At 43.1% G+C, this 24,704-nt stretch overlaps 1 protein-coding gene across 3 annotated transcripts in view; it reads right to left on the bottom strand.

Moving 5' to 3' along the window:
• Positions 1-24,704, bottom strand: part of LOC145340918 (uncharacterized) — a 104,428-nt gene that overhangs the window by 20,530 nt on the left and 59,194 nt on the right. For all 3 annotated transcript variants that reach the window (XM_080185494.1, XM_080185495.1, XM_080185493.1), the window contains exons 7-13: positions 23,236-23,283; positions 19,249-19,293; positions 15,151-15,194; positions 14,917-14,969; positions 14,605-14,822; positions 13,836-14,089; positions 13,510-13,644 (exon numbers count right to left, since the gene is read on the bottom strand). In XM_080185494.1, the coding sequence (XP_080041620.1) occupies positions 13,510-13,644; positions 13,836-14,089; positions 14,605-14,822; positions 14,917-14,969; positions 15,151-15,194; positions 19,249-19,293; positions 23,236-23,283 (797 nt within the window). The remainder of the gene's footprint in view (positions 1-13,509; positions 13,645-13,835; positions 14,090-14,604; positions 14,823-14,916; positions 14,970-15,150; positions 15,195-19,248; positions 19,294-23,235; positions 23,284-24,704) is intronic.

The following is a 24,704-nucleotide window of genomic DNA, read 5'->3' as shown; positions in this document are numbered from 1 at the left end:
GCTTGTTTTTCTTTATTTCAAGGACTAGCTGGTCCATTGTTATGACAGTTTCACTTTGAGTTGTTTTCTTTTGTCACCAACCCATAAATACGTGATGCTGACAGTGAAATGGAAAGGGTTCTATCCTTTTGCACTATCTAATGTTGCAGTTGGTAAATCACTAGGGCCTCCATCAATCCTGTTTATTTCTCCCTGGTTGTGTACAGGTGCTTTATTTAAACAAAAACAAGCAAAACACAACACACTTCCCAGTCCCACAGAATTAGGCAAAAAGAACAATTGTAATGAGGGGACTGGTTAGGTGTGCTGACCTGTTCCTGTCTCTGGCAATTGTTGCTGGAGACAACAGAAATCACAGAAACCCTACAGTGCAGAATGAGGCCATTCGGCCCATCAAGACTGCATCAACAACAATCTCACCCAGGCCCTATCCCTATAACCCCACACATGTACCCTGCTAATTCCTCTAACCTACACATCCCAGGACACTAAGGGAGAATTTAGCACGGCCAATCCACCTAATCTGCACATGTTTGGACTGTGGGAGGAAACCAGAGCACCCGAAGGAAACCCACACAGATGGGGGGAGAACGTGCAGACTCCACACAGATAGAGACCCAAGCCAAGAATCGAACCCAGGTCTGTGGAACTGGGAGGCAGCAATGCTAACCACTGAGCCATCATGCCGCCCCTGTGCTACTGTGCTGCCCTGGTAGTGTGGTGAACACAGTAAAAAGTCTGACAACACCAGGTTTAAGTCCAACCGATTTATTTGATAGTAAACTCACTAGCTGTGATAGTAAACTCACGAGGTGTGGTGAACCCAATGGCTGTCCACTGGGCTCACAGTCAGACTCCTGGCCTAGGAGCTGTTTGGAGGCAGCTTGCCAGCGGCTAGCTACTTGGGCCACAAGATTTCGCTTAGTTCCCTGCCCCACCAGAGACACTGGGCCAGATTTAACCATCAAGTTGCGTCTGTTTTCGGGCACGAAAACTTGGTAAAGTTGGGTGTGAGGTGAGTAGTGCGATCTGTGCCCGCCTCCACGCCAGTTCCCCCTTTACCAAGGCCCAAAAATGGACAAGATCGGGACTGTGCCTGAAACAGGCGTGACGGCCATTTAAATGTACTTGAATGCATTTAAATTGACTTAATGAGCTGCACGCCCAACTTTACCGGCACTTCCCCCTTTACCACTGTGTTCCCCAACCCGGAATTGGTGCGAAACAGACATTCTCATTAAAAGTCCGATTCGGGCGCTCCATCAGTGAGGGTTAGTGAGGAGGTAAGTGCATAGTGTCCGACGGCTCTCTGCTGCTCATGAGTGTCCTTTCGTAGTGGCCATTTTCTTTCTCAGGTTGGTGGCGGCTCTCTGAATGTGTGTGTGTGTGTGTTGGTGGTGGGTGGGGGGGAGCTGTTGTTCTGCAGGGTCTCTGATGTCAGACCCAGGTCTCAGCGCTGACCTCAGGTCTTATGGGGTTGCTGGGTCCTAGTGCCCTCAGCTCACTTCCAGCTGAATGATGTGCAGAAAGCACTTGCAAATTGCACTGCTGCAGCCTCTCAATTTTGCAATGAGCTGTGATTGTGGAGTGCATGTGGCTGGGGGAATTGGGGGGCTGTTACGATTGAATTTGAGCTCTAAGATTTATCTCGGATTAGTTTGACATGATAGGTATTTCTGTGTTTTTAAAGCCAATCGCAAAGTGATTTTCTGTCTTTGTTATTTTTAATCCTTTTAATTTTTCTTTGGCAATTTCCTCCTCCCTTCCTTGCAAAGGCACTGACTGCTTTCTTGATTTGCTTCTTCATCATGGTGACCATTTCACGTTTTGACAAAGAAGATGATTCAGAGGTCTCGCATAATACTGAGTATAAGAACATAAGAAATAGGAGCAGAAGTAGACAATTTGGCCCTGAGGGCCGACTCGCGATTAATAAGATCATGGCTGATCTGTTTGTGCTTTGAATTCCACAGTCCCATTCACCCCCAATAAACTCTGTTTCTCTTGTCAAGAATCTATTTATCCGCGCTTAGAAGTATTCAATGACTTTGCCTCCACCGCCTTCTGAGGCAGGGAATTCCAAAGTCACACAACCTTCAGAGAAAAAGAATTCTTTTCACCTCTGTCCCAAAACGGCGACCCTTAATTTTAAAACAGTGTCCCCTACTCATGGACTCACTCACAAGAGGAAATATTGGCCGCGATTCTCCCATTGCAACCCGCAACATTTCTGTCGGGTCGCGGTGGGAGATGCGCATCGCCGGCCTTGAACAGGGATTTGTACATGTCCATCGGGCATTGGGCAGTGCCAAGGGGTGGGGCCTATTGTGGGCAGGGCCTAGGGGCAATCAGTGGGTTTGGGGGGTCCTGCTGCCACTCTGCAGACAGGATTGGTCTGGGATGAAGGGAGGGCAGCGATTGAGGCGGGCTGGCAGGTGGTCTGCTGGTGTGGGGGGAGGGGGGGGCCTGCCGTCAGGGGGTTCTGACCCAGGGAGTGGTGGGGGGGGCGGGGAGCGTCAGTGGTGATGGGGGGTTGCCGAGGTGAGGGGGGTAGGGCGATTGTCACTGCGGGGGTGGGGCAGGGGCTTTGCATCAGGGCACTACAGGACGGGGGGAAGGTGTGGGGGGGGGTGGTGTCAGAGCTGGTCTGGGAATTGCTGTGCAGGGTGCGATCAGGCTGTGAGCGGGTTTGGAGGGGCAGCACTGTGGGAGTTCCAGGCTGGCCAGCGATCGAGCTGACCAGCGAATGGGGAAACTGACAGTTTAGGGCCACTGCGCATGCGCAGAGTTCCAGAACTGTCAAATTCCGCCCCGCTCCCCGGGTTTTTAATGAGATTCACGACTGGGACCTGCTCAGTGCACAGAGTGCGGAGATTCAGGTGCGAAGCTGAACTGAGAAAACAGTAGGGATTTAGAATAGTTTTCCTGCCAATTCAGCACTTTTGGAAGAATTGTCCTCATCCTTTCCACACCTACCTTGGCAAGACTGTTCAGGATCTTATATACTTCAATCAAGTCACCTCTCACTCATTTAAATGCTGGTGGAAACTCGTTCAGCCTGTTCAAACCTATCCTCACAGGATAGCTCACACATTCCTGGTATCACTGTGGTAAACCTCCTCTGAACTGCCTCTAACGCAATCCTTTCATAAATAAGGAGACCAAAACTGCACACAGTATCTGAGATGTGGTCTCACTAATGCCCTGTACAATTAGAGTATAACATCCTTATTTTTATGTTCCATTCCTCTTGTAATAAAGAATAGCATTCTATTAGCCTCATTAATTATGTATTGTACCTATATGCTAACTTTCTGTTACTCATGTATTAGAACATCTAGACCCTGTTTAAATAATACTGTGAATTTTTAATCCACAAACTCCACATTTTCCCATATTATGTTCCATCTGCCAGTTTTTTGACAACTCACTCAATCTACTTATATATCCATCTGCAAATTCCATACGTCCACTTCACAACATACTTTCCTACATATCTTTATGTCATCTGCAAATTTAGCTACCATACCTTCACTCCCATCATCTAGGCCATTGATATAAATTGCAAAAAGCTGAGGTTCCAGCACAAACCCCTATGGGACTCCAATTGTCACTTCTTGCCAATCAGAGAAATATCCATTTATGCCAATTCTCTATATTCTATCCATGCGAATATATTCCCCCCACACTATGAGCTCTGACTTTAAGCAATAACCTTTGAAGTGGCACCTTGCTGAACGCCTTCTGGCATTCCAGGTACAGTACAAGCTCCCTTTTTATCCACAATGCATGTCACCTCTTCAAAGAAGTGCAATGAATTGGTGAAACATGGGGAGATGGGGGGATACTCCCAAAGTGCTGAATTGGCGAGAAAACTATTTTAAATACCAACTGTTCTGTCAGTTCAGCTTCTCACCTGAATCTCTGCACTCTGTGCACTGCAGAGGTCCCAGTTGTGAATCTCATTAAAAACCCGGTTGGGGGGGGGGCGGGGGTGGTGCTATTCACGCCAGATCTGACAGTTCTGGAATTCTGCGCATGTGCAGTGGTCCCGACCTGTCAGACTCCCCGCTTACCAGCCAGCTCAATGCTGGCCAGCCTGGGAACCCCGCAGTGCTGCCCCTCCAGCCCCCACCTCCCAGGGCCCGATCGCAGCCCCCACAACAATTCCCGGGCCAGCCCTGACCCCTTCCCCACCCCGGAGTGCCCCGATGCCCAGACCACCCGCAACCAGCAGTGGCAATTCCCCCCCCCCCCCCCCCCCACCCAACCACTGACTCCCTCCCCAGCAGACCACCTCCCCCCAGCCTGCCCCAATCGCTGGCCTCCCTCCATCCCATACCAATCCTGTCTGCAGAGTGGCAGCAGGACCCCTCACCCTCACTGATGACCCCTAGGCACCACTCACAATAGGCCCCAATGCCCAACAAACAGTGACAAGGTGCCCCCTGGGCAGTGCTGGGGGCACAGGCTGGTACTGTCAGCGTGCCCATGTCCAGGAGGCACCATCTCCCACTGCCTCCCCTTCATTTCGTGGGACTCAAGCTGGTTCCCCAAATGTGGGGAGCTAGTCTGAACTCTGGAATGAAGTACTCCTGGCAGGGTGGGAGATTCAATTGGGACCTGAAAGTTCTCAATAATGAACTACTAAATGTATTTAAAATAAATTTTAAAAAGATCTAAATTACCTATCTGCCTTCCTGCTGGTGTCCTACGTGGTCTGACCGGTGACTGTTCGCCGGTTCTGGAAGATGCGCATACATTCCCTGCGCATCTGCAAATCCCAGTTCAAGGCTGGCAACGTGCATCTCCCACCCCGACCTGCCAGAGAAGTTGCTGGTTGCAATGGGAGAATCGCGACCATGATTTCTCTTCCACAAAACTATGCTGACTCTTCCCCATTACTTTGAGGTTTTCTAAGTGCCCAGCTATAACCTCTTTAATGATTGATTCTAATGCCATCTCCAGAACAGACGTAAAGCCACCTGGCCTATAGTTTCCTGATTTCTGCCTCTCCCCTTCTTGAATAGAGGGGCTACATTTGCTACAATGTAGTTGATGGAACCTTTCCAGAATTGAGCAAATTTTATAAAATTAACACTAATGCATCTACTGCCTCATTAGCCAGCTCTTCTAAGATACTAGGATGAAGTCCATCAGGACCCAAATACTTGTCAGCCTGCAACTCCATCAGTTTGCTTAATATTGCTTCCCTAGTGATTATAATTTCACCAAGTTCCTCTCTCCCTTCCAACTCTTGATTTATAGCTATTCCTGGAATTATTTTTGTACCTTCTATAATGAAGACAGAAGCAAAGTATTTGTTCATGTGACCTGCCATTTCTTTACTCTGAGGTCATTAATTAATCCTGTCATATTTCACAATACCAAGTCTAATATAATTTCTTCTCTGCTTGGTCCCAGAATGTGCTGCCCTGAGAAACTGAACTGAAAGCATTCTAGGAACTCCTCATCAAGGCTACTACTGCCAATCTGATTTTTCCAGTTTATATGTAGACTAAAATCATCCATGATTATTGCTATCCTCTTATCATGAGCACCTAATATTTCTTCTTGTATATTTTGTCCTGCAGTGTGATTAGGGGACCTGTAGACCACTCCCATGAGTGCTTTATTTCTCTTACTATTCCTCACCTCCACCCAAACTACATCCTGCATTCTGTTCTCCTGAAGCAAGATCATCTCTTATTGCACCAATTTTATCCTTGATTAACCATGCTATCCTTCACCCTTACCTAACTTCCTATTCTTCTTGAGTATCTTATGCCTCTCAATATTCAGGGCCTAATCCTAATCATCCTGCTGTCACGTCTGTATAATGGCTATCAGGTCATATTTATTTACTTCAACGTGCTCTATCAATTTGTTTACTTGTTATGAATGCTGTGTGCTCACTTTGGAAAGAAAAATTGAAAAAAACCCAACATTTTTCAGGTGCTGAGAAATCATTAAATACTGGATTCAGAGGGATTTGGGTACTCCTGTACAATACAGAAAATCTGCTCTAGCAACCAATTAGGAAATCAAATGATGTGTTGGAGTTTATTGCTGGGGTGCAATAGTGAGAAAATACGCTTCACTTGTACAGGGCTTTGGTGTGACCATACCTGGAACACTCTACTGTTTTGCTATTCAGCTAAGAAAGCTTAAAGGGGACGCTAACTTAAACAGCACTAATTTCTCCTCTCGCTATGTATCCGCATACAGAAAGGTTTTTTGATTTGCTTCCCCCTTTGTATTTCCCAACCGCTCAGTTTTTGGCATGATCCAATTTTCGAGTAATAACCCCACAGTAAACTCGAGATAAGAATTAATTCGAAGGGTGAGTTTATTTTGTGCACACGCAACATGTGGGAGGAGGGTTGCATTGTTGACTCTTTGCATTCAAGGAGGAATAGGGAAAAGAAGGATTCACCTTGCAGAGATCTCACAGAAAAGAAATATCGGGTGAAATTTTTCATTTTTCTCCTAAGCGTTGTTTCAGTGGCCTTGCCAGATTTTTCTGCCATCATTTTAAACACTTAGTGGGAAAAATGGAAGAGGTGGGTTCCACAATGCCGGGAGGTGTACTTACCTGTGCTCCTCACCCTCCCCCCTGGGCAGCTTCTATTCACCATGGGATGATACAGCAGGAAGGCCCGCTAAGCAGGTCTGCTAATAGGATTGTTGACTTTCCATGGTGGGAAATCTCAAAGGGAAATCTCACTGGCGCAAAAGCCATTTTGGGACCCAGGTTGGATTTTCCACCCCCTCCGGTCTTCCCATCTGCCAAAAACAGGGGTGGAAAATTCCTACCCCCAACCTACATTGTTGCATGTGGGTTCCAGAGTCCAGGATTAAAACAGTCTTTCACTGAAATCAGTGAGCTTAAAACTCATGCTGAATAATTCACTTTACAATCGTATTAACTTCACACGATGAGAGAAGAACGCAGAGATGAGTCAGTCTTGTAGATGATGGTACAAAATTGCTAACAGAAGCAGTGTAGATGGGGTCAGGTATCCAACATGGTGAGTGCAGCCTGACTGACAGAAGTGCTTTTGGAGTTGGATGAAAACAGGGAGTTAGGTGAAACAGGCAGCAGAGGCTACAAGGGAGGGTGCTGATTCGTCAGGAAGTAGTATTTTTCATTTTGCTCTTGGTACTGTACACTACAATAGTATTTCTGAGTAAAATTTCTGTGAGTCATAGAATCATAGAGGTTTACAGTATGGAAACAGGCCCTTTGGCCCAACTTGTCAATGCTGCCCTTTTTTTTAAAACCCCTAAGCTAATCCCAATTGCCCGCATTTGGCCCATATCCCTCTATCCCTCTATATTGTAGTTTGAAAAGGTTATATTTTGTAGCAACAAGGAGCAGGAAAGAAAGGCCCTAGAAAATTGGATATAATCTGAAACAAACCAACAGATATACAGCTTTAGATACTGTTGAGGGGAATGACCTGTCTAGGGAAAGTAGCAGCAGCCAAACTCGTTGCACTACGGTTGGTTCTGCTGCAGAGGGGAGGGGTAAAAAGTGTGCCAGTGCAATAGTTATAGAGGATTCAATTATAAGGGGAATAGACAGATGTTTCTGTGACTGCAAATGAGGCTCCAGGATGGTATGTTGCCTCCCTGGTGCTAGGGTCAAGGATGCCTCGGAGCGGCTTCTGGATATTCTGAAGGGGGAGGGCAAACAGCCAGTGGTCCCAGTACACGTTGGTATAAACGACATAGGTAAAAAAAGCGATGTGGTCCCAAAAGCAGAATACAGGGAGCTAAATGTAAGGAGCTAAGAAGAAAGTTAAGAAATCAAACCTCAAAGGTAGTGATCTAAGGGTTACGATTGGTGCCATGTGCTAGTCAGAGTAGAAATGGCAGGATATAGCAGATAAATACATGGCTGAAGAGATAGTGTCAGGGGGAGGGTTTCAGATTCCTGGGGCATTGGGACTGATTCTGGGGGAGGTGGGACCTGTACAAAGTGGATGGGTTACACCTGGGCAGGACTGGGACTAATGTCCTAGGGGAGTGTTTGCTAGAACGGTTGGGGAGGGTTTAAACTAATATGCCAAGGGGATGGGAGCCTATTTAAGGAGCCCGAGAAGGAAGGAGCAAGGACTAAATGTGGGGAGAAGGTTCCAACTACATCAAAAATCAGGATAAAAGTATTGTTACTAGAGAGGCGGTGCTCGACAGACTGGAGGGACTGATTGTGGACAAGTCCCCAGGACCGGATGGAATGCATCCGAGGGTTCTGAAAGAAATGGCGGAGGTGATAGTGGATGCCTTGGTGGTTATTTTCCAAACGTCGCTGGATTCCGGGGAAGTGCCGGAAGATTGGAAAACGGCTAATGTTACGCCGTTGTTTAAGAAGGGTGCCAGACAAAAGGCAGGGAATTATAGGCCGGTTAGTTTAACGTCTGTTGTAGGTAAAATGTTAGAATCCGTCATCAAGGAGGAAATAGCGAGGCATCTTGAGGGGAATTGCTTGATAGAGCAGACACAGCAGTTTCATTAAGGGGAAGTCGTGTCTGACAAATTTATTGGAGTTCTATGAGGATGTGTCTAGGGTGGTGGATAGAGGAGAGCCGGTGGATGTGGTCTTTCTTGATTTTCAGAAGGCGTTTGACAAGGTACCTCACAAGAGGTTATTGCAGAAAGTAAAGGGGCATGGAGTTGGGGGTAGGGTGTTAGCGTGGACAGAGGATTGGTTGTCAAATAGGAGGCAGAGAGTGGGGGTTAATGGGTGCTATTCGGATTGGCGGTTGGTGACTAGTGGGTCGGTGCTGGGGCCTCAGCTATTTACCATTTATATAGATGATCTGGAGGAGGGAACCAAGTGTATGGTGTTGAAATTTGCTGATGACACCAAGATTGGTGGAATGGCAAATTGTGCGGAGGGTGTGGAGAGTCTGCAGAAGGATCTAGATAGGCTGGGCGAATGGGCCAGGAACTGGCAAATGGAATTTAATGTTGGCAAGTGCAAGGTGGTCCACTTTGGTAGGAATAATGGTAGGAAGGACTATTACTTACGTGGCGAAAAACTGCAGCAGGCGACGGTGCAGAGGGACCTCGGGGTCCTTGTGCATGAGTCGCAAAAACCCAGCTGCAGGTGCAGCAGGTGGTCAGGAAGGCAAATGGGATGCTGGCCTTCATAGCGAGGGGGATTGAATATAAAAGTAGGGAGGTCTTGCTGCGGCTGTATAGGGCATTGGTGAGGCCGCAGCTGGAGTACTGTGTGCAGTTTTGGTCGCCGTACTTACGCAAGGATATTTTGGCCTTGGAGGGAGTGCAGAGGAGGTTTACTAGGCTGATACCGGAGTTGAGGGGGTTGAGCTATGAGGAGAGGCTGAAAAAACTAGGCTTGTACTTGTTAGAGTTTAGAAGAATGAGGGGAGATCTCATTGAGACGTATAAGATGATGAATGGGATGGATAGAATAGAGGTGGAGAGACTCTTCCCACTCAGAAAGGATAGTAGGACTAGGGGGCACAGCCTCAAGATAAAGCGGGGGCGGTTTAGAATGGAGTTGAGGAGGAACTTCTTCACTCAAAGGGTGGTGAATCTCTGGAATTCTCTGCCCGTTGAGGTGGCGGAGGCTGCCTCGCTAAATATTTTTAAGACGCGGGTAGATGGGTTTTTGATAAGCAAGGGGATTAAGGGTTATGGGGAGAGGGCGGGAATGTGGAACTGAGCCACGACAGATCAGCCATGATCTTATTGAATGGCGGGGCAGGCTCGAAGGGCTAGATGGCCTACTCCTGCTCCTATTTCTTATGTTCTTATGAAGAAGAACTCAGGAGATGTTATGAATGGAAGTGTTAGAATTCAAAAAGAAGGTACAAAAACTTGCATAAAGGCACTTTATCTAAATGCTCGTAGCATTTGAAACAAGGTAAATGAGTTGGCGGCACAAATCATTGCGAATGAGTATGATTTGGTGGTCATTATAGACATATGGTTGCAGGATGGTCACGACTGGGGGTTAAACATCCAGAGATATCAGACTGTTAGGAGGGACGGATAGTGAGGGAAGGGAGATGATGTAGCTCTGATATTTAAGAATGACATCAGGGCGGTAGTGAGAGATGATATAGGTTCTATGGAAAAAAAGGTTGAATCCATTTAGCCGGAAATTAGAAATAGTAAGGAGAAAAAGTCGCTGATAGGCTTAGTCTATAGGCCACCAAATAATGACATCATGGTGGGGTGAGAAATAAAGAAATAACTGATGCATGTAAAAACAGCACAACAATGGAGGATTTTAACCTATCTCTCAATTGGTCAAACCAAGTCAGTCAAGGCAGCCTTGAGGAGGAGTTCATAGAATGTATCCGCAATAGCTTCCTTGAATATATGTAATGGAACCTACGAGCAAGCAAGCTATCCTAGATCTGGTCCTGTGTAATAAGACAGGAATAATTAATGATTTTACAATTAGGGATCTTCTCAGAAGAAGCGATCACAGTATGGCTGAATTTAAAATACATATGGAGTGTGAGAACGTAACATCCAATACCAGTATCTTGTGCTTAAACAAAGGGGACCACAAAGGGATGAGGGAGGCGTTGGCTAAGGTAGACTGGGAGCAAAAATTTTATGGTGGGATAATTGAGGAACAGTGAAGTACTTTCAAAGTGATCTTTCACAGTGCTCAACAAAAGTATATACCAGTGATAAGGAAGGACTGTAGAAACAGAGACAATCAGCCATGGATATCTGAGGAAATAAAGGAGGGTATCAAATTGAAAGAAAATGCATACAAAGTGGCAAAAATTAGTGGGAAACTAGATGATTGGGAAATCTTTAAAAGTCAACAGAAAGCCACAAAAAAAGTTTTAAAGAAATGTGACATGGATTATGAAATAAACTACCTCAGAATATAAAAACAGATAGCAAAAGTTTCTACAAGTATATAAAATGAAAAAGAGTGGAGTGGGAATTTTTTAGCGATTCTCTTTCTGCATCTAATAGTGCACTAAGACTTTTATCTGCTTCCATAGCTAGTTATTCCTGGAATAGGTTGCGAGTCTGTCGCCAGATAAGCCTGTCAGAGAATGCTGGGCAAGCTTCCCAGTGAACACAGTTGAGACAATAAGTTTGTATCAGTTAGTAATGTTTTGAATTCTCCCACCCCATTAAAACTTGAGTCTTTTGCTACATTTTTGACACAGCAGCATCTCTGTGCTGAAGTCCACATCACACATGGCTGACCAGGAGTCTTTCCTGCTCTTACCACCAGCCACTGGTGTGTTTGGATTTATAGGTTGACACATTCAACCTGTTTGGCTGCAATATGGACGCACCTTCCCTGGTCATCGAGATCTTAGGTGGGAGTTGAACCCGGAGCTTCTGGCTCAGAGTCAAGGAACGCTACTCACTGCGCAAAGAAACATCCTGGAAAATTTGCCTCGTTGTTATAAACAGGCTGGATTTTTTGCGCGGCATAGAAGTTATTACTGGTAATATTGTGCTGGCAGATGTCTGCACTGTTTCTATTTTTGTGGGTATTAATGTGTTTAAAAGAAATCAAACAATGATTGGGGCGCAGTTGGACAGAGAAAGAGGTGCAAAGCAAGTGGAATTACTGTCACTGTGCTATTACCACTTGTTTTGCCAGATCACCCACATCCAAGCTCATGTTTCAGTTAAGAACACAGACAAAGGTGCCTCATACAAACAAGTTAAAAGTTTGATCTCTGAGATCAGCAGTAGTAATCCCAGTCTTCAGTAGCTCGTCACAATCTTTTGATTAATGGGCAAGATTTTAACTCATTTAGAATTGACCTAACATCAGTTAAAGGGTGGACTGTAATTCTTTCACCTCACTAGTCAGCACTGAAGAGGATACAAAAACATTTTCTTCATAGAATCATAGAACGCTACAGTGCAGAAAGAGGCCTTTCGGCCCATCAAGTCTGCACTGAACACAATCTCACTCAGGCCCGACCCCCATATCCCGACATATTAAACCCACTAATCCCTCTAACCTATACATCCCTGGACACTAAGGGGCAACTTCTTTGCATGGCCAATCAATCTAACCCACACATCTTTTAACTGTGGGAGGAAACTACAGTCCCCGGACGAAATACACGCAGACGTGGGGGGAATGTGCAAACTCCACACAGACAGTGACCCAAGCCGGGAATCGAACCCAGGACCCTGGAGCTGTGAAGCAGCAGTGCTAACCACTGTGCTACCGTGTTTTTTATATTTTCTAGCTGAAGCAGTGGAAAAGATGCATTTATATAATTACTGGGAAAAATAAATAAATGGAATTTCTAACACGCAGACACTTCACAAAGGAAGATTGGAATGGGAATAAGTAAACTATTTAGATAAGCACAATGGCAAACCATCAAGGAAAATAAAAGATAAATGTTTGACAGCATTTTAAATAAAAGGGGTGAAATTTTTCGATGTCATACATCTTGCTGCCACTGTCAGCGGGAATGGAGATTTTGGCACTCAATGTTCAAAGCAACGGGATGGGCGAATCTCAGCTGCAAACAAGGTTGGAGAATCTTGGCCAAGATCTGAAGAAAAACATTCAGGACAGCCATGCAAGATGCCCTGAATCTCCATGATTCATTCTTTAAACGTTGGCCCATTTATGAGCTGCACGTAATATCTAATTATAGAGAAAATAGATGATTTTTATAACCTGCAAAAATATTGATCCTTGCTTGCACATTATCAAATAATAAAATGTCTAAAGTACTTAATGCTGATGGATTATCTGCAATCAGCCATGCCTCATTGGTAGCGTTCTCATTTCTGAATCAAATGGTTATAAATTCAGGAGCTGAACGTATTCTCCAGGCTGACAATCCAGTTCAATACTCAGGGACTGCTGCACTCACTGAGGTACTAATATCCTTTCTGCCCTCTCGTATGGACATTGAAGATCTCACATCACTAATCAGAGAAAAGTGGGACAGCTCCCTTGGTGTCCTGGTCAATATTCTCCTTTTACCAATGGCACTAAAATAGTTTATTTGGCCATCCACCTCATTGTTGTTTCTGGGAGCTGTTTTCAAAATAGCTACCACACTTCCCTAATTTGCAACACTTCAAAAATAATAGATCTCCCATGGAAAGCTTTGAGATGTCTTGATGTCACAAAAATTATGTTCTTCCAATTCTCTCTATCTCCTTTGCCAAAGCAAGTTAACACTTCCCCAAAACTGCATCAGTGGCAATTTAAAAATTAGTTTTGTTACAACCAGTGCAAACATTGGTCTGTATCTGAAATTTAGATTGGTAAGTGCACTCTAGGTTCCACTATATTTTGTGGATTCCAGAGTCAGTGATAGTTTATAAGATTAAAGAGGATTTTTAGGACGATAGAAAATGACAAGGATTCTGGCATTTTTTGTTCAATCATAATTCTGAAAAATGTCATCACATTGAAATGGTTTTTAAGCTTACTTTTATAATATACATAGAAAACTGTGCATGCACACAGCAGAGAGAAATTACTAACTGTTTATTCCAACATACCCCAGGTATTATCTCAGCTTGTGGGTCACTCAGAAGTCGATACGTTTTGCCAATAATCAGCTTTTTGTGGCATGGAGTAGGTTTATCAATTCTTACAGATTTCTGTTTTGAATGTTTTTCAGCCTTTGTAATGTCCTAAGAGTGAACAAGCACATTCATAAGGAAAGTGGCTTCTTTTTTCATTAACATTCCTTTTGCACCAATAATCAACTGAACAATCTATTCTAACACAAACAAAATGATTGTAGCTTAACACGAGGTGCAACTGTGACAAGAAATTAAGTCATCATTGTAATCTTAATGAGCACAGATAGATTAGTTCATACCTTAATAACAGAGTCATTGTTTGCTGCCATGTATACATGAAACAATAAGGACTGGTGGTTGTTAATGACTTTGTAAATCAGCACAACACCGTGATGTTGAATGTCATTTGAACTGGTCTGAAAGATCGGCCCAACTGGTGACAAGGAACTCACATTCCACTGAACATGTGTTGTTGAATGGTCAGTGGTTGGCTCTATTTCCGATTTTTTGTTCTTTATGTGTAAAATTCCAAATTGTAAATCAGGTGACTGATCTGTAAGATGGAATACAAATTTGTGAAGGTAAATCATTTGCTTATTTTGCGAATACAGTGCTGACATTGACTCTAATAAAACAACTCCATGTGACAATTAGATATAACATCAAGTTAAGATCCTTCCAAGCTTCAGAGCTCTCAGAGATCTTACATAGAGGCCACTAGTTTGCTCTCCTTATCAAAGACTATTATATGGACTATTATAAAGGAGAGAAAGAATTGAAATTATCTTTCTATATGGAGAAAAGAAAAATAAGATAAAGTCGTTTTAAAATTCTGCCGTCATTTAAATCCAGCTAATAATAACAAAGGGAACTAGTGAGAACAATGAATGCACGCATGCTCACAGACTGTGCAACAGCTATTGTCTGATCGAGCGACTATTTACAATGGAAATTGAGTTTATTATGCCACCTAGTGGACGATAGTGTGAAGATCAACAACAAAGGGAGGTCGTTCAAAGGGCAATAAAATTATACAGTTATAATTATGCTCTAAAGGAAAAGCCTTACCTGCCAAGCAGAGGGAATGAGGGAAGTAAATGCTCTTTAGTAAGGCTGGATCACTCTTCACATCAAACAGTGGGCCACAAAGTTTCCATTTTTTCTCCAGAAATGTGTCATATTTATACCACGACAAAATTGAGTAAATTATATCAACTTTGTCTGTGACTTCAAAGATTAGACCAGTAGCAACACATTGATAGCTTCCTTCATGATCCAACTTCAAACTGTGTATCAAAAAGATTTTAAAAATTAATTAAAATTGTTTTGTGACAGATCTGTGCTCTAATTAGATCTATGAAGTATTGGAAAAATACCTACCAAAAACGTTCCTTTGAGATTTGTCTCGGTGTTACTTGTTCAAAATTTTGATTCTGTTATTTAAAAGAGAAGGCTTAGTGGAATTTGAAGGCAATATTTCAGTTGCCTGCCTGTGCTTGTGAAATACAAATGCCTATTACATTTATACCGTAATTTAATTCATACTTTATTATTTCTTGCCTGCTAAATCACCTGAAATATATTTATTAAATGATTAAAAATAAAGTTTCTCACCGTTTGACAGTTACAATAAGGACATGATGGCTTGACGTACAAATCTGTGAGAGAAAGATATGTTTTTTTCAAATCAATGTGATAGGTTCAAAAAAGATTTGTAATACAGTGCCAAGTAAACAAAGAGTTAAATTGCTACTTTTCTTATATTACCATAGTAATGTCTCAGATAGAAGAGTAATCTTCCCTGACAAACCTCCCACCAGGTTGCTTATTGCAATTCCATTGCTAACAGCCCTGTTCCCTAACAGGAGATCATCTAATCCTTTAACAAAACATGCCAAGCTCCTCTGTTCTGACTTGTGATCTGCTCCACAATTCTACTACCCTCTTACTAAAGATCTCTGCATTTCTTGTTTTCCTTTGACAAACATAACTTTCAACTGTGCTACCCAGCCTGTAAATCCTCCGTCCAACAGAGAAAGGTTCCTAGGTCCAAGATCTCTATACCTATGAAAGTTTTAAACGTTTCTACCAAGAACCCCAACATCATGGTGTGAGTGCTTGGGATCTGGCTGTGGGTATCAGAATGGTATTGCATACTGACAGTTCTGCAATTCAACAAGCCGTCATGAGGTTTATAATGTAACCCACCAGACGCTCCTGTGCACAGTGAGCTCATCCTGAGCTGAGGTGAAATCTGACCGTTTACATAATTTACCAGCACTCCACGCACAGCTGCCACAAGCACTGCAGCCTCATTGTAAAGAGCCAGCAGACAGTAAAGGCACCTTAAGTACTAGGTATTTGCATTGCTTGGGGGTGTAGGGTCACTGGGAACAGGAATACGGTACAGAAAATATCATCCAGCTACTTTCTCTTTCCTCTGGAGCACTCATTCTTACAGAATGTACAGGAACATTAGTCTTAAAACCAGAGGTGGCAGAAGAGCCTGTATGAAAAGCAAGTTAAATTAAGAGCAATGGACGACAATATAACACCTGTCAGAGAATGATGGACAAGGTTCCCAGTGAACACAGTTTAGACAGTAAGGTTGTATCAGTTAGCAATGCCTCAAATTCTTCCGCCACTTTAAAACGTGAGCCCTTTGATACATTTTTGACACAGCAGCATCTTTCTGTGCTGAAGTGCGGCAAGTTACTCATTTCTCACTTAAATCACTATAAAGTTATTGTTGTCTTATTTTTTCAAATGCACACAGAAACTGATGAAAGCTGTAATCAAATTACACGAAAAGGTGCCAGACAAACTGTCTGCACGTACTTACTAAATATTCAGCAGCAATCTCCACATAGAATCAAGATCTGAAATTGAGCAGCTTAACACAATCTCATCACAATACCGTATGTGCACATAGCATAGGCTCTGGACTATTTCCACTATTATTCTTAACAGCTAATAAAATGCAGATAGCTTAGTGCCATTCGTCTATGCTAGATATTTGATCCTAATCAATGTTTAAATTGATATATCATACTGCCAACAGCCAGCGTCAGCTCAACTGTGGATATTCCCATTGTGCAACAGGGTGGGGACTCTCCAAGCTCAACCTCAAAAACTGACCATTTTGGGCAAGGAATGAAAAGGATGTGTGAAACTGTATCTAATCACATTGCACAATGCTCAGAAAGAAATGATGTTGCCCATCATCTTCAAAAGAATCTATCTCATTGTTCTTCTTCAACCCCATGAGGGCAGCATAGTAGCACAGTGGTTAGCACTGCTGCCTCACAGCACCAGGGACCCAGGTTCCATTCCCACCTTGAGTCACTGTCTGTGTGGCGTCTGCATGTTCTCCTCCTGTCTGTGTGGGTTTCCTCCAGGTGCTCTGGTTTCCTCCCACAGTCAGAAAGACGTGCTGGTGAGATAGATTGGCCATGTTAAATTCTCCTTCAGTGCACCCGAACTGGTTCTGGAGTGTGGCAATTAGGGGATTTTCATAGTAACTTCATTGTAGTGTTAATGTAAGCGTACTTGTGACTAATAAATAAAGCTATGACATGAAAAGAGGGAAACTGGATGGGGAAGGAATTAAATCTACCAATTCTAGCTCATTTAATGTCGCAAAGGGGAATGGAAAGTATTCTAAAGCACTATCCAGTCTTCCACTACTACAGATTGTAAAGTGGAGCTGGAAAAACAACAAGGTGTTTCAAACCACTTAATGAGATAATTTTCTTGTATTTACTCTCATTCATCCAATATTCTTATTGAAAGAAACTATAGCACAACATATCTAAATGAAAGCATAGTAAATCTGTGGATAATAATCACGAACTTCACTACTCCCCACTTGCAATCACCCCACCTTATACATATGTGGGAAATCTTGTTGAGGGGTCAGGGGTCGCATTTGCTGACCCCTGACCTTTCCCTGAAGGCCCAGCGAACCACATATCAATCGGACAATGGCCAGACCACCAGAAAGCTTACTCCTGGGGGGTTAAAATTCCGCTTAATGATAGCTGCCAGCCAATCAGAGGCCAGCAGCTCTTGCACTCAGCAGTGCCACCGAGGAGGCCATGGCTGCTGTCCCACACCCCTACCCCAAGCTGACAAGTGCCCACAAAAATCACCTGCTGTGCACGCCACCTAGTAACAGGTCCACACTGAGTAACAATGGGATAAAGTCCTTCAGAATCTCAGAAGAATAGAATACAATCCCTGCAGTGTAGAAGGAGGCCATTCAGCCTGCACTGACAATAATCCCACCTAGGCCCTATCCACATAACCCCACATATCTACCCGACACTAAGGGGCAATTTACCATGGCTGATCCACCTAACTCGCACAACTTTGGAGTGCTCAGTGGTGACTAATTAGCTACTTTAGAGCCACAATTGGTGGTGGGGGGGGAAGGCCGAGCATGAGCCTCTGCAAGAGAAATTAATTCTGATGGAGACAGAAAGGCAACAGGATTATTACACCACCACTCCGCCTAAATAAATACACTTCCCACCTTCAAGCTTCCCACCAGCAAAAGCATAAGAGTCCACCCACACACAATAAGAAGACAATGAAAACACTTCAAACTGTTGTCTGCATGAAGCAAAAGAAAACTACAAACTTTTTTTTCAACCATATAAAATATAAACACATCAATATCGCAGCAGTCTAGATATTAAAGATATAAAATGAACTGTTTTAAAATCTAGATATCATAGCTGGCCAATATTACTTACGTGGAGAAAAACTGCAGCAGGCGGCGGTGCAGAGGGACCTCGGGGTCCTTGTGCATGAGTCGCAAAAACCCAGCTTGCAGGTACAGCAGGTGGTCAGGAAGGCGAATGGGATGCTGGCCTTCATAGCGAGGGGGATTGAATATAAAAGTAGGGAGGTCTTGCTGCGGCTGTATAGGGCATTGGTGAGGCCGCAGCTGGAGTACTGTGTGCATTTTTGGGCGCCGTACTTACGCAAGGATATTTTGGCCTTGGAGGGAGTGCAGAGGAGGTTTACTAGGCTGATGCCGGAGTTGAGGGGGTTGAGCTATGAGGAGAGGCTGAATAAACTAGGCTTGTACTCATTAGAGTTTAGAAGAATGAGGGGAGATCTCATTGAGACGTATAAGATGATGAATGGGATGGATAGGATAGAGGTGAAGAGGCTCTTCCCGCTCAGAAAGGACAGTAGGACTAGGGGGCACAGCCTCAAGATAAAGGGGGGGCGGTTTAGAACGGAGTTGAGGAAGAACTTCTTCACTCAAAGGGTGGTGAATCTCTGGAATTCTCTGCCCGTTGAAGTGGTGGAGGCTGCCTCGCTAAACATTTTTAAGACGCGGGTTGATGGGTTTTTGATAAGAGAGGGGATTAAGGGTTATGGGGAGAGGGCGGGAATGTGGAACTGAGCCACGACAGATCAGCCATGATCTTATTGAATGGCGGGGCAGGCTCGAAGGGCTAGATGGCCTACTCCTGCTCCTATTTCTTATGTTCTTATGTTCAATATGTTCTCAGTCTTAATGTACTAAATTGTGTGAAAATAATCATTTAAGTTATATTAAATATAAGAACACATCTAAAAGATTACCTTGCACTGTGATACCTCAGAACACCAATTAAAACAAGGAAGTTTTCTGCAGAGAATTTTGAAAAGATTCTAGACATCATTAATTGTTAATCCATCTAAAAATAAACTGACCTGAGTCTGGTGGATTTACTGTTGTTTCTTCAGTGCTGCAAGCTCCTGGAACATAGATTCTGACCTTTAATAATATTTTCTTTTTTATATTAAAGCATGCTTTACATTTCCACTTTATTCCTTCTAACACCAACAATTAGGCCCAGGCTCAATACTGCAAAGCCCAATTCTCCTCATTGTATTTTGACATGATCTCAGCGATTATGCCAGAGGCACTTCCCAATTACATCGATAATACTTGGATGCTCAAGCAAGAGATATCAGCTAAGTCCTTGTTGGTCCTTTAAACAAAATCCTTTTGATTGTGCAGTCCTTAGAAAGCTGTGATTTACAGTACTTCAAGTAACATCAGTGCCTATTTAATGTGGTGCTATACAATCCAGAACAAACACTAGAAAGTTCAAGTGTAGTATGGTCAATTATTAATCTGCTTTGGCTCTATGTGAGAGATGTTAATGCTTTTCTTTAACCATCCCCCCCACAAACACACACACACACTTAGTATTCTCTCTCTTAGTGCCAATGCACTGTGTGTGATTTCTAAACTCTTAATCTGGGGAAGAAACAAGTGTACTGGCTTCTACAGTGTTTCAGTGGGAGTCACCTGGGATTCAGGTGACCCTTTACCTCCTAATGCATTGGAAGTTTTAATAGCAACACTCTGAGCATTCCAAGTGGGCTTAGGACCCTCTGCTGATACTGCTTCAATTACTATAGACTCCTTGATAGGGTGCAGTAGGTCACAGGATGTTATAGCACAGAAGGAGGTCATTCAGTCCATTATGCTAGTTACTGGTCCTTTGGTAGGACTATTTAATTAATCCCATTCACCTGCTCTTTCCCCGTAGCCCTGCGTTCTCCCCTCAAAAGCATTCATTCAATTCTCTTGTGAATGTTACTGTTGATTCTGCTCCCTGGCAATGCTTTCCAAGTTGCGGGTGGCATTGTGGCACAATGGTTAGCACTGCTGCCTCACAGCACCAGGGACTCAAGTTCAATTTCGGCCTCGGGTCACTGTCTGTGTAGAGTTTGTACATTCTCCACATGTCTGCATGGGTTTCCTCCGGGAGCTCCAGTTTCCTCCCACATTCCAAAGGTGTGCAGGTTGGTTGATTGGCCAAGCTAAATTGATCCTTATGTGGCGTTATAGGAATTGTGGTAGGAGCAGTCTCGATGGACTGAATGGCCTCCTTCTATACTGTAGGGATTCTATGATTTTATTCTATGATCACAGCAACTCGCTGTGTAAAAAATGTTTCCTCACGTTGCCCCGGTTCTTTTGCCGATCACCTTAAACCTGTGCTTCCATTCATCGTTACCATTCATGATTTCGTACATCCTCCTCACAGCGTTAGTCAAACACAAATTACCTTTAACCAATCCATGCTGACTTGCACTTTTTCTCCATACACATGCCAATTAATTTTGTCCCGGATTATTGTTTAAAGTTTCCCCAACTCGAGTGTTCAGTTGTCTAGCTTGTGGTTGTAAGGCTCTCTCTCCCCCCCATCCCCTTTTTAAACAGGTTAATGGATATTTTTAATCTTCCACTTGTACTTCCAAGGACAAATGAATGATTGTGACTGGAGCCTGTGCAATTTACACGCTTACTTCCCTGAGTAACCTGATGTGTCAGTCCACTGGGTGGCTTCTCTACTTTGAGGACAAACACCCTTTTAAATACAACCTCTTTATCTATTTTTATCCTATCTAATATTATTACTTTATTGCTGCATTGAGGGTATTCTCTTCTCCTATGAAGACAGTTGCAAAGTGTTTATTAGTATCTCAGTCATGTCTTGTTAACTCCATGTCTCCTTTTTGGTCCTGAATTGGCCTCACCTTTTCTTTGACTCTGCTTTTACAATTTATGGGCAGGATTTTTCCGTCCCACCAAAAGTCAATGGACTTTTGGCTGCCTCTCCAGATGTTCTGTCCCCAGTGGAAAATCCAGACCTATGTGTTTACAGAAGACATCTGTGTTCTCTTTCATGGTAGCCACTCATCTGTTCACATACTCCTCTTTTTTTAGATCTTCTCCACACTTTCTTTATTGAACTTGGTTCTCTGTTTTATTATTAACCACAAGCATAAGCCTCATTTTAACCTCTGTATCATTAGCTATCCGGGGAGCTCTAACTTTGTATCTCCTTCCTTTCCTCCTCAAGTGAATGTGTTGGGCCTGGACTGGAATCGTCCCCTATTTGAATGCTTCCTAACATTCAAGTGCAGAAAAACCTTCTGGCGCATCCACAAGGGGCTAGAGCAAGATGATGGACAGCGGATGGAAAGACAATGTCTCTCCGAAGTAATGTCCTCTGTGGCCAAGAAAAGTAGTCTACAGGTATTGCAAGATTAAAGAGCAAATCCTGTATGTGCTCACAATATACCTCACCTTGTGTCAGTAAGTGAACATGCATCATATAGTCAGATAGTGTTAGGAGAATTTTCTGTCTGAAAATGCTTCTTTCATTAAATCCACTGAAAAAAGGCCTGAAAGCAATCCCCTAAACTTGCACCTGTGTGGCAGTCAAAATAAATTAACAGTATGACTTTAATGGATCTATTCCTGACATGCAAGAACTTGTCATGCCTACTTAAAAAGAGCAAACTGAACACACTCCCCGTGCAACGCTAATTTTCTCTGTATTGTTCCAATTTCAGCATATGTGCTGCTGAAACAAGCACTGAAGCCAAGAAAATCAAAGAGTTTTCTATCACTCAATATTTAGAACTATGCTATGTATCCACGAGTGTCACCAGCAGAAAATCAAATCAGGAATTTAAGTGGGATGGCAAGTCTGTCACATAAGGAATGACTAAGTCAGTTAGGATTATATTCGGTTAGAAGAGTAAGAGATGCATCTCATAGAAACATATAAAATTCCAACATGGTTAGACAGGACAGATTCAGAAAGAATGGTCCCAATGGTGAGGGAGTCCAGAACGAGGGATCATAGTTTGGGGGTAAGGGGTAAACCTTTTAGAACTAAGGTGAGGAGAAATTTCTTCACCCAGAGGGTAGTGAATGTGTGGAATTCACTACCACAGAAAGTAGTTGAGGCCAAAACATTGTGTGATTTCAAGAAGAAATTAGACATAGCTCTTGGAGCTAAAGGGATCAAGGGATATTGGGAGAAGGGGGGATCAGGATATTGAATTCGATAATCAGCCATGATTAGAATAATAGGTTCTTCCCCGGAGGTGATAGCCTAGTGATATTATTGCTAGACTATTAATGCAGAAACTCAGCTAATGCTTGGGACCTAGGTTCAACTCCCACTACAGCTTTGGTGAAATTTGAATTCAATAAAAAAAACCTGTAATTAAGAATCTATTGATGACTATGAAACCATTGTCAATTGTTCGAAAAACCCATCTGGTTCAATGATGTCCTTTAGGGAAGGAAATCTGCCATTCTTACCTGGTTTGGCCTATATGTGATTTCAGAACCACAGCAATGTGGTTGACTTTCAAATGCCCTCTGAACAGAGGCAACTAGGGTTTGTGCAATAAATGCTTGTCAGCCAGCAACACCCATGTCCCATGAATGAATAAAGAAAATGGTGGAACAGACTCAAAGGGCTGAATGGCCTACTCCTGCTTCTAGTTTCTATGAATTGGGCGGCTTGTGATGTCCCAGCCTCCTCATGCACAATTCTATACATCAAATGTACCTGCCATAACACGACCATGTTGCATTCAAAGGAGAGAAGGGAGAAAGCTAACCTGGCTATGGATATGCTTATTTAACTAATAAGTCCCTTCCCATTTACCAAACTATTTGGCTGTCAGATGCTTCTATTGTAAAATGTCAAAGTTGCAGGTGAGTCAAAAAAGAAGTTTACAAGCAGCCACGTACTTATTAAAAGCTGTAATTCATGCGATTTGTTTTGCTGATTTTTATGACAAAAGGTTCTTCCAGTAATGTACATTTTCATATTGAACTTGTAGGCTTCAATGCAGGTGAGTGAAATTTCAAATTACCTGGTGCTGGACTTTGCAAGTAGGGGCCATCTGTAGCATGTTCTGTCGCTGAAACATTATTAGAAAGGCTGATTTCAGTAACACATTCCTTAAATTGAGCAGCGTAGGCTGCCACAATTCCAGTGCACATTTAACATTTCCCAGTATTCAAGAACAGCATGCAACATGTTTAATTGATGCAAAAATTGTTCTGTGGAGAGGCAAAGATGATTCCACATTTTAAATGCTTCATTCCTTCATTACAGTTCTCTTGTATTCTTTTGTTTATTAATATCTAATTTGCTTCTTCAAGCCAATTTATTTTTATTATTTGTTAATGGGATGTGACATTGCTGGCAAGACCAGCATTTACCAGACACCTCTAATTATCTTTGAGAAGGTGGTAATGCGGTTTCTTTGAATACAACTGAGTGACTCGCTAGGCCATTTCAGAGTGCAGTCATGGGTCAACTACATTGTGATGGAATCGCATATAGGCCAGATCTGGTTAAAACAGCAGATTTCTAACCCTGTGGGTATTAGTGAGCCAGATATGTTTTACAATATTTCAATTATTCATAGTCACTATCAAGGACACTGGATTTTTATTCCAGATTTATTTTATTAAAGTCACATTCAATAGTCAGGTGAAGTTATTTTAAAGAGTGAATGCAATGCCTACAGGAACACTGGAGATCAATTTCTGCTGCAGTTTTCCCTTCATCTGATGTAACTTCAATGAAAGGCCCATGGACAACCCAAAGGAACAGCAAGCATAGTGTTTACACCACTTCTCCAGTTTCCATGCATGCTACAGTGGATGATCGGGACAACCCTTATGAAATTTTAACCCCACTGTATTTTGCCTTTTACTGTATACTGAGATCACACTATATCAAGGACACAGGGGTTTAAGTGTATTATTAATAACATTTAAACATCTAACACAACACACCTAACAAGGCATTCTTAAAAATGAACAGTGTACATTTGTGTAGTATTTTATCACAGAAATGTCAGAATGTGCTTTATATAAAAAGAACAGCTTGAAGGGTTTTGTCTGTAGGTGTACGTGGCAGTCCTTTACTACATATCAAAGATCAATGGCATAAATATCCAATTAATCTGCATTTTATGGTGTTGTTTGGGAGAACAGACCAATGGCCACAAATAAAAAGTTGGTGGACAGGGGAGGGGGGAATATCAGGAGCAGCTCTGGAATTTGCATTGGAGGTGGCATGGTGGCACAGTGGTTAGCACTGTTGCCTCAGGGACCCAGGTTCAATTCTGGCCTTGCATCACTGTCTAGGTGGAGTTTGCATGTTTTCCTTGTGGCTGCGTGGGTTTCTTCCAGGTGCTCCAGTTTCCTCCCACACTCCAAAGATGTGCAGGTTAGGTTGATTTGCCATGATAAATTTTCCCTTAGTGTCGGGGGACTAGCAGGGTAAATATGTGGGTTTACAGGGGTACGGCCTGGGTGGGATTGTGGT

Source organism: Carcharhinus amblyrhynchos, chromosome 3, assembly GCF_965287045.1.
Source record: "Carcharhinus amblyrhynchos chromosome 3, sCarAmb.v2.hapA, whole genome shotgun sequence".
NCBI lineage: Eukaryota > Metazoa > Chordata > Chondrichthyes > Carcharhiniformes > Carcharhinidae > Carcharhinus > Carcharhinus amblyrhynchos.
The sequence above is the reverse complement of the archived record's forward strand: the minus strand, read 5'-3'. Positions and strand labels throughout refer to the sequence as shown.